General features: G+C 40.4%; 1 protein-coding gene across 1 annotated transcript; it reads left to right on the top strand.

Moving 5' to 3' along the window:
* Positions 1–215: 215 nt before the first annotated feature.
* Positions 216–9,947, top strand: LOC115774834 (opsin-5). The gene is given in 4 exon segments (XM_075074354.1): positions 216–300; positions 7,187–7,480; positions 9,146–9,474; positions 9,591–9,947. Coding segments are annotated over 4 exon segments (1,053 nt in total). The 5' UTR covers positions 216–227.

Raw genomic sequence — 9,947 nt, 5'->3', positions numbered from 1 at the left:
GTAACACCACAGACACAGGAGACGCTGGATGGCAGCCCTGCCTTTACCATGATCCCAGACGACATACCCTGGCTTGCAGGCAGAAGGCTTCAGTCGATACGCTTTTCAGCTCCTTCCAAAGGACAGATGCCTCTGACACCGGAGCGCAGCAACAGAGGCATATTTTGACTCTTCTCCGATTGCATGAAGATCACTTCTTCCATATCTCGGTTTTGATCACAGTTATCATGGATAAGTACACCTCTGCTTTATCACCAGCGCTGGACATCGGCACAGGCTGCTACCTGCTGGTCTAAGTAAGTTGAAACCTCGACTAAACTAGAATCGGTGACGGAATAGGTCCTTTATGTTTTTTTTTTTGAGTCTTGACTAAACTGATTTAAAAGACACGATCATACGTTTTTTTTTGTATAATCCATTTTTTATAATCCATCAGTTCAAAGTAGATTTCTGAGAAAATAATTTTCTGAGACGATAAATTCGCAAAATTACGCATAAGAAATGGTTAAAGCTAGAGGAGTTTTCCCATTCATCTAAAACTTTAGTGACTGGAAAGTCACAGGAGGCCTACCTGCTTAAATATAAATGCTTAAAATTAAATTATTATTATTGCATACTTTTGGCTGCCTGTGTTCATATGTTACCTGCCTGTCACCAATATACGCAGGTCAGACAGGGATGCTGCTCCAATGGCATGCACATGCTGTGACGACAAGGAAAGTCAAAGGAGGTCTAGTAGAATTATAAAAAATACACCTGTTTGCGCATTACGTGCTTTTAATTGAATAGAAATTAAAATGGAAAATTGTCTTGCAAAAAAAAGGGCACTTATCAAGCCATCTTAATGTGGATATTCAGGTTTTCCAGCTGGCTGGTGACGACTTAAACATATACTGTCTCAAATATTAATGCCACTAATATTCAGTATATCACATTCATTGTAATGGTAATCAAGTTAATATGTAGCTCCCAGTTGTTTGGCGCTGCTCACATCTCTCCACAAAGCCATCCTCCTTCTATTCAGCGCAGTTTATCCTCCTGGAACTGGATCATAAATCTCCCGAACAACCAAAGACAGATTGATAGGTTGACATAATGGAGGGTGGATAGTAGCAGGCAAGTGTAAAGACCACTGGACTTTCATCCACTGCAGGATTTATAAAGTGAAGCTGCAGAGTTCATAATCCAGGTTTTATGCATTGATTTGGTTCTTCTAATGGACAAAAAAAAGCTGGTGTAGATACTCTGTCTTGCATCACATCTATAGGTCATCCCTGCTCATCTCTCTGACAATCCAGCAGCAGTATTTTTATTAATTTTTTTGGTGCATTCCACATTTAGAAATTTAAATCAAACATGATTTCAGAATGTAGCTGTTCAAACTCGTGTTTTTGTTTTTTGTTTTTTTGGGGGGGGGCAATGCTTTGAGATGAATACATGGATCTGTCACTGAGTCAGAGGGAGGGTGCCAGATGGAAGATGAATGCAAGTTAAGAGAAGTGAAAGATAAAGCCTGCTTTGTTTTGATCCCGAACGATCAAACAAAACATGGTTTGATATCATTTCCATCTCAATTCGATTCAGTTCTCTGCTGCCCACGGGGGGAATACAGAACACTAAATCGATCATTACCACTGAAATCAGTCTCAACGTGATCCCTCTGACTCTGGCTATGAGTCAAGTTTCTTTTCAGCACACTTCACACAAATACAGAGAAATCAGGTCCAGTAATCAAAGGAATAGTCACATTCACAGGATGTGGAGGGAAATGACCATGTATACATATACACTCCAGATCAAAATCTTAAGACCAGTTAAAAAATTGCAAGAATTTGCATTTTGCACTATTGGATCTTAAGAAGGTTCTAAGTAGAGCTTCACAGTGCTAAAAGAAGAAATCAGCGCAAGAGACAAAATCTTTTGAGCAGGGAATTTATTTAAAACTGCATTTACACTCAAACATGATTTTTTCAGCTGATCAAAAGTTTAAGACCACAGCCTTTAAAAACCAAAGCTGTGCAAAAATTTAGATTCCATGTAACTTTCTGTCAAGGTCTTTACACTGTCAAGACCTCCTGGTGGCAAAAGCAAAAAATCTTGCTGACTTTGAACGTGGTAGGATGTTGAGCTGCGTAAGCAATGCCTCTCACAACGTGCCATCGCTGCTGAGGTTGGACGCAGTAAGACAGTCATTTTGCATTTTTTAAATGATCCTGAGGGTTATGGAACAAAAAAGTCAAGTGGTAGACCCCAAAAAATTTCACCAGCGCTGAGCTGCAGGATCCTATTGGCTGTCCGTCAAGACACGGACGATCCTCTACCCAAATTAAGGCCATTACTGGTGCTGACTGCAACCCATTAGCCATCAGATGGCATCTGCGAGGGAAGGGCTTCAGAAACAAAAAACGTCTTCAAAGGCCACGTCTTCTTCAACGCCGTTTGGACTTTGCAAGGGTGCACCAAACATGGGATGGGCGCCATCATGATTTGGGGTGCGTTTTCCTTCAATGGAACAATGGAGCTTCAGGTTGTGCAGGGACGTCAAACAGCATCTGGCTATGTAGAGATGTTACAGCGGGCATCCCTCATGACTGAGGGCCCTCGTCTGTGTGGTAATGACTGGGTTTTTCAACAGGACAATGCTGCAGTTCACAATGCCCGCCTGACAAAGGACTTCTTCCAGGAGAATAACATCACTCTTTTGGACCATCCTGCATGTTCCCCTGATCTGAATCCGATTGAGAACATTTGGGGATGGATGGCAAGGAAGTTACAAAATGGACATCAGTTCCAGACAGTGGATGCCCTTCGTGAAGCCATCTTCAACACTTGGAGCAACGTTCCCACTAGCCTCCTGGAAACACTGGCATCAAGCATGCCTAAACGATTGTTTGAAGTGATCAACAAGAATTGTGGAGCTACTCATGACTGAGTCCTTTTTGACACTTTGATTTCTGTTTTCGGGGTTTTTTGAGCTATGGTCTTAAACTTTTGATCAGAAAAATCATGTTTGAGTGTAAATGCAGTTTTCAATAAATTCCCTGCTCAAAAGATTTTGTCTCTTGCGCCGATTTCTTCTTTTAACATTGTGAAGCTCTACTTAGAACCTTCTTAAGATCCAATGGTGCAAAATGCAAATTCTTGCAATTTTTTAACTGGTCTTAAGATTTTGATCTGGAGTGTATATACTCACGTTATAAGTTAATAGAAAGGCTAAAATTTTAGGACTGTCTGATCTCACCACCTCTACAGTGAATCCATGAAACCATGAAATCCTGAAATAAAAACGTGAATGAACCGCGGTGCATGGTAAAGTTGTCTTTTAGATGCAAGACCCAGTTAGCCACAGTTGCAATAAAAATACATTAATTAGCAAAGCTTAAAAATTGCAGTCCCCTCCTCCTATTCTAATCCCTTCTACTCCAATTGTTTTTGTACAGTCCCTCAATCCTGACATCCCACATACTGTAGTGCCCACACCTTTGACTTTATGCAGGTCAACAAAGTGGCCCAAGATAAAAAGTCTTTGACTTGGGATTAAAACCTGGCCTTTCTGTGAGCATTGTTTAAAGCTTGCTCAGAAACAAAAGAATATTATGTTTAACTGTGGGGATTAAACACTCTAAAGAGTCTTACCATTGTGAGGTGAACAGGGGCCCCAGACACAAGACACTGAGGCAGGTAAAGGATAAACAAAAGCGACCCTTGATTTGGCTAACGCAAACAACTCAAGATATTAAAAGAGTCAGAGAAAATATCTGATGAGCTGCATGAGGAGCAGGAGCATGAAACACCATGGACAAACAAGACTGTATACCCAGAGGGTGGATTAAAGAAGGGCAAAGGCACAGACAATCACAAAGACAGGAAGACAAAGGGCTTTTCTCATTCTTTAATTTCCTCATCTCCTCTGTCCTCTATCCTCTGCCCGTGACCTGGATGTCAGTCTAATTTTTACACATTGAAGGATGCTTAAGCTCCTCAATCTGTTGGACAGAGGCTTGCCAGAGAGCTATATTAAGGATGCACAGGTGTTTCCTTTAAAGACGTTTTTTTGTTTTGTTTTTAACCTTGAATGTAGAAAAGAGGCATGACGCACAGCTGGAATATACAAAGCGTTGTGGAGGAGGACTCTTTAAACAACCCATTCCTTTTATTTCATGTGTCGCTCAAATCAAAATGAAACTTTCTGCCCTTGAAAAAAAAAAAAGGTGTGTGTTCACGTTAACCATGTTGTAAACTTTAATCAAAAGTCATTTTAATATAAAACATTTCACGGGCACTGTTACACCTGAGACCATAAAAGCCAACAAGTTCTTACCACTTTTCCCACTTAACACCTTTCCATCCAATATTGTGCCATTAGACAATTATTGAGCCATGCGTGGATTAGGATGAAGAAAGCCTTCTTGTCTATCTATTTAAATCTAGCAGTCAGTCCTGTCGAACCACTGTGTTAGTGTACAGTTGACCCCCTTTCCTGTGTGTGTGTAGAAGGACACATGCTGCTGTACGTGTCATCTACAGGCCTCCTTTTGATGTCCATCTCACTAACTTTGTCTCCAACTTGCTCATCTGGAGCTGTCCCTGCCTTTCTAATCCTGCCACCTCAAACTGCTGTTCATAATTTGGGTTTTCTAAACATAACTTCTATATCCATTTATGATATGTGGTAGTGTTGCTAAGACAAACTCTATTTGTAGACGTTAGGTGATGTCGCATGTCCCGATTGATTCTTTTTTGTTTGCAGTAAGTGGTTAGAGCTACTTGAAAGTAATTTTCAGTGAGCTGGAAGTTGATCGGGTCATTGGGCATTGAGTCCCAGAGCTGATCATGCATCAATCAAAAGTTCAGTGTTAATTTTGTGAAGGGAGATTTTTGAAAATATAAACAAAAATAAAGGTGTATTCCTGATGAAGGCATCTGTGTCGGTGCTGAGATACATAAAGTGCAACTGTGCTGTTATCTGTTATTCAGTGATTTAGATGACTTGTCAGGAAATTGTTTTGTTCTCTGGTTGTTTCTCTGATGTGCGCAAGCAAGAAAGTTTCAACTGAATATTGTGTGGTCAGCAAGAAAAGCGGCTAATTGTTCTAATTAAAACATTAACCGTCCACAGGAAGCTATTTAATGTGCGTTGCCACGTATTAATGTAGATTTAGAGGCTGGAAAGTAAGCATGCAAGATGTGCTTTAGAGCTGCATCTATCAAACTGCCAAGCAGGGGACAGAAGTGAGCCAAAAGTGGTTCTGATTGGATGGACGTCTGGAAAAGTCAGAAAATGATCCTCACTTGATTTCATTATCTTAGTGAAAACCTTGTAATGGGTTTTTCATGGTTCAATAGCTAGCTTCAAGTCTTAAATTATAAATTAAATACAACATTGTGTTCATGTTGTAAATTTGTCTGATTTTAGAGTAAATAGATGATAAAGCAGGGTGGTACCGTTTAGGGTCATCCACCCTGTGAGTGACAAGTTGCTATCCTGTAACGTGTCTTCAGTTTATTAGGCTAGCTCCACCACTCATACATGAGTCTGGTTTTAAAAAATGAAATAAACCATAATCCTAAAACTCAGCATGGACAAGGACTTCATAAACCACAGTGTCACACAGTGTTCCTGCCAACATTAAAGTGTTGCAGTTACCTTCCTGCTCTAGGACTGAAGCAGATGCAGAAATAATGGTGTTTTGTTTACAAGATTATCTACAATGCACGAAGGTGAGGGGAAAATAGGCTGTGAGTTCAGGTTGCTCAGGAATAATCATAATCTCTGGAAACTGGAACTGTTTAATTCAAAGCCAAAGAGCAGACATGGCACTCTATTCTGCTAGCTCTAATTAAAGCTTGAGCGCGACAGGTCATGATTAAGTGTCTGCACATTTTTCATGTGTTTCATGTTCTCCACCTTTTGACACCAGTTACCAGGGACTCTTAGTCCCAGGTGTAGCACATTCTATTATTGGTCCAATTGTGAATGTCACTTACCTAACAGTCAGGAGGCTTTCTCAGAATGGCTGATGCTGAGAGTATTTAATGTCGTGGGAAACTGTCTCTCTGAAAGACACGGACATTGATCCAAATCCTAACAACCAAACCTCAAAATTCAATACTGCAGACGCTGTGAAGAAAGCTGATTATGCATGAGCACTTTAAAAGCACTTCAACACTGTTCATATAGTGCTCCACACCACTCCAGCAGATTTTAGATCCTTCTGCATCCTGCACACCATGAAGGATGCACCTCATCGGAGCCAAATTCACTCCCTTAACAACTGCCTTACCATGCACAATCAATGCTTTCTGGCAAAAAATGCATCAAATCACCCACTCCAGTGCATACAAACTCACAGGTTTCCAGCGTAAGGTAACTGAGCAAGGTCAAGTGCACACCTTGAGCAATACAATAGCTTTTGTGTTCCAGATAGCATTAGGTAATCTGTGTCTGACATAATAGTGACTTTTTTCTGCTAGAAATGTGAAAGAAATCAGTCGTGTTTTTTTTTGCCTTGACTGCCTGCTAATGGCACTTCCATTATAATCTCTGTCCTCTTAGAAGCCAGATGAAGAGGACGGCATAGAAGACGTAATTGCATGTGTATAATTAACAGTGTGATAAAAGCAGCATTATTATTAAATGCAACATGCTCCAAAAAAAAGTGCAATGTTGTGAATATCCTTATTTCCCTTCAGGCTGAGAGGGTTAAATGTGAAGACTGTCATGTCTCCGAGCTAAATAAGCCATGGTCAGATGATGTTAGAATATTTTAAAGGAAAAGAATCCCCTTAAGGTGTGATCAGGCAATTTTTTGTAATAGCTGCAATAAGATTTGTGGAAGTGGAGAAATTGAGGTATATCTATTACAAAATGCTTCACCTTCTATCCAGGCTTTATACATCTGCTGCACTTGCTATTAGTATTAATATTAGTATCAAAGTATAATTTGTACCAAAGAAAAAAGTTAACATGAAGCAGATTGACTTGTTTCAGATTAGCGTACATTTTATTATTGTAATTCTGCTGTTGGGATTATTTATCAATTACTTTATGAAGCAAAATCAGAAGATAATAAATAAATATAGTATGCCACACATTTAATATGCATTTAAAGGCACCGCCCATTTCACACACCTGTCCAGGTGACAGTTAAATATTTTAAATATCTCCTCCTCCTATCTGTCTCAGCTGTGCTCTCCACTGTGGGAAACCTGCTAGTCCTCATCATGGCATTCAAAAGGTCATCAAGGATGAAACCGCCTGAGCTGCTGAGTGTGAATCTAGCCGTGACAGACCTGGGAGCAGCTGTCACCATGTACCCTCTGGCTGTGGCCTCTGCCTGGAGCCACCGCTGGCTTGGAGGAGATGTTTCCTGTATTTATTATGGCCTGGCAGGATTCTTCTTTGGTATTGCCAGCATCATGAACCTCACCGTCTTGGCTATTGTGCGCTTGATTGTGTCCCTCAACCTGCAGTCTCCTAGTAAGTAATTCAGAGTTTGACAACACTGATCTGTATGTAAAACAGACAGGCGAGATAGCTAATCTATTTGGCTGCTTCCACATTTTCCACATGAAAATTTGAAGTCAAAGTAGAAACGGGACATCAACATGAAATTTTAGATTTGTATGAATGGCCTCATCTGCATCTGTAAATGACAAATTTACCACTTTGTAATGTCATGTTTCTTGCATTACTCTATTTAAGTTGTAGTTGAACATTTGGGGAATGTCTTAACTGTTTTCTTACCAGGAGTAAGCTGCCAGTTACCTTAGCTTAGTTCAAAGCCTGGAAACAGTCGGTCTAACTCTTTGCAAAAAAAAAAAAAGGATGACTGTGCCAGATGGCATAATGGCCTAAGTCATATTTTGGCCAAAATTGAGATGTCTATCTAAATGAATGCTATTAGGCTAACTATATATATATATATATATATATATATATATATATATATATATATATATATATATATATATATATATATATATATATACAGTCTCTTATACTACTGTTTGTCAAAGAGTAACATTTCATTTTTGCGCTTCAGTTTTGAAAAGAAATCAACAAATTGAATACAAAATGTTCAATAAGTGTTGCCTTTTGGCTGCTTCCTTATTTCTCAACGGGTCTCCACAGTGGATGGATCTGCACGTTGATTTGGCACGGATTTTACACCTGATACCCTTCCCCATGCAACCTGACCTATTCTTCAGGTTTTGGCCCGGCACTAGGAGTACACTAGCTTGTGACCCCCGAGGCTGGGTTTGTGCCTCCTCCTGGTCAAACCATTCCAACACATTTTATCACTATTTTTGACACTTGAAAGTGTATGAGAGCACATTTTAATGAGAGCAAGCCTCTTTTCTGCCAACCTGATGGCTGCTGATTTAAATTAACATTCCATACTTGGGTTACATAGAGTAAATAGAAAATGAGACATAATCAGCATTTAAATACTCAGCATGTAGGGTTTCTGAAAAAGGTCACATGGATGAGTCACATCAGCGCAGGGTCTCAGGGAGACGAAAACAACAACACATTACTAATCACCTCACTTGTAAATCTCATATAGGATGTACATTTTAAGCAATTTTTGCATACCTACAGTTTCTGCAAGTCTGCAAGCTGCTTTGCAACCCACCTTCAAGCTGAGGTCGACTATAACTGCTGCTCTTCCTGCTGCTGCTTTTTCTTTTCCTGTATGCATGCAACAGGCAGAGAGGTCCCAGAACAGAGCCATGCTGCCAAATATAAATGACAATAACTGGAAATAAAACCCTTTCTATCACTATAGTGGTCTTAACTGACATCATATTGCACACAATCCACACTGTTTACTAATTGTTTGAAGGCAGAAATATCTTGGGGCCGTGTCCATGTGTTAAAACCTGTTTTCAGTGTTGGTGTAGTGTCACTGATATTGGATAGAATATAACGTGATTCATTTAATATCTTCTGATTTTTGAGCCATCGGGTTTCATCTACATTAATTCTCATTTTTATCCTTGGGGTCTATATTTAATTTGGGGATTAAAGGATCTTTATTTAAGTTATTTGTGAGCGCTGCCTTAGAAGTGCATTAATAAATGATCTTCTGCACAGCTGGCTGAAGGAAAAAGCAACCAATGTCTTTATTTCTCACTGCAGGGGAGAAGATCAGTTGGAAGAAGGTGAAGATGCTGTGCCTGTGGTCCTGGCTGTATGCTCTGATCTGGGCTCTTTTTCCCATAGTGGGCTGGGGTCGCTACGGCCTGGAGCCCTTCGGCCTGTCCTGCTCCCTTGCCTGGGGGCAGATGAAGCATGAGGGCTTCTCTTTTGTGATCTCCATATTCTTCTTCAACCTGGTCATGCCGGCGGTCATCATCCTCTGCTGCTACTTTGGCATCGCCATGAAGCTCTATTTCACCTACAAGAAGTCGATGCGCAATGGCCACAGAATCCCCAACATCGTCAAACTCCATCGGAGGCTGTTAGTAGTAAGTGGCGCTTTAGTAAAGATAATAAAGATCTGTTACAGTAGTTTTGGTCTCTTGCTTTAAGACTCATAATTTTCTTTTTTTTTTGCTGACTCTATCCTCCTTTTCTATTTCAGATCGCAGTTTTGATCAGTGTAGGCTTCATAGGCTGTTGGACGCCCTACAGTTTGGTAAGCCTGTGGTCCATTTTCCGTGACAGCAGCACCATTCCACCCGAGGTCAGCCTCCTGCCATGCATGTTTGCAAAAAGCTCCACTGTATACAATCCTGTGATCTACTACTTCTTCAGCCAGAGCTTTAAAAGGGAGGTCAATCAACTGTCGTGGCTGTGTTTATGTTGCAAGCCGTGCCAAGTCTCCAACACAATGAATGACAACAATATTTACATGGTTAGTTCTAACGTCAAACCCAAAATACAAGCACGCTGTACTTTGCAGGAGATCACGGAGTCCAGGACAGTGACTTTAGGTTGA

This window comes from Archocentrus centrarchus, chromosome 24, assembly GCF_007364275.1.
Source record: "Archocentrus centrarchus isolate MPI-CPG fArcCen1 chromosome 24, fArcCen1, whole genome shotgun sequence".
NCBI lineage: Eukaryota > Metazoa > Chordata > Actinopteri > Cichliformes > Cichlidae > Archocentrus > Archocentrus centrarchus.
Note: the sequence above shows the minus strand (reverse complement) of the source record. Positions and strands in the feature narration are given on the sequence as shown.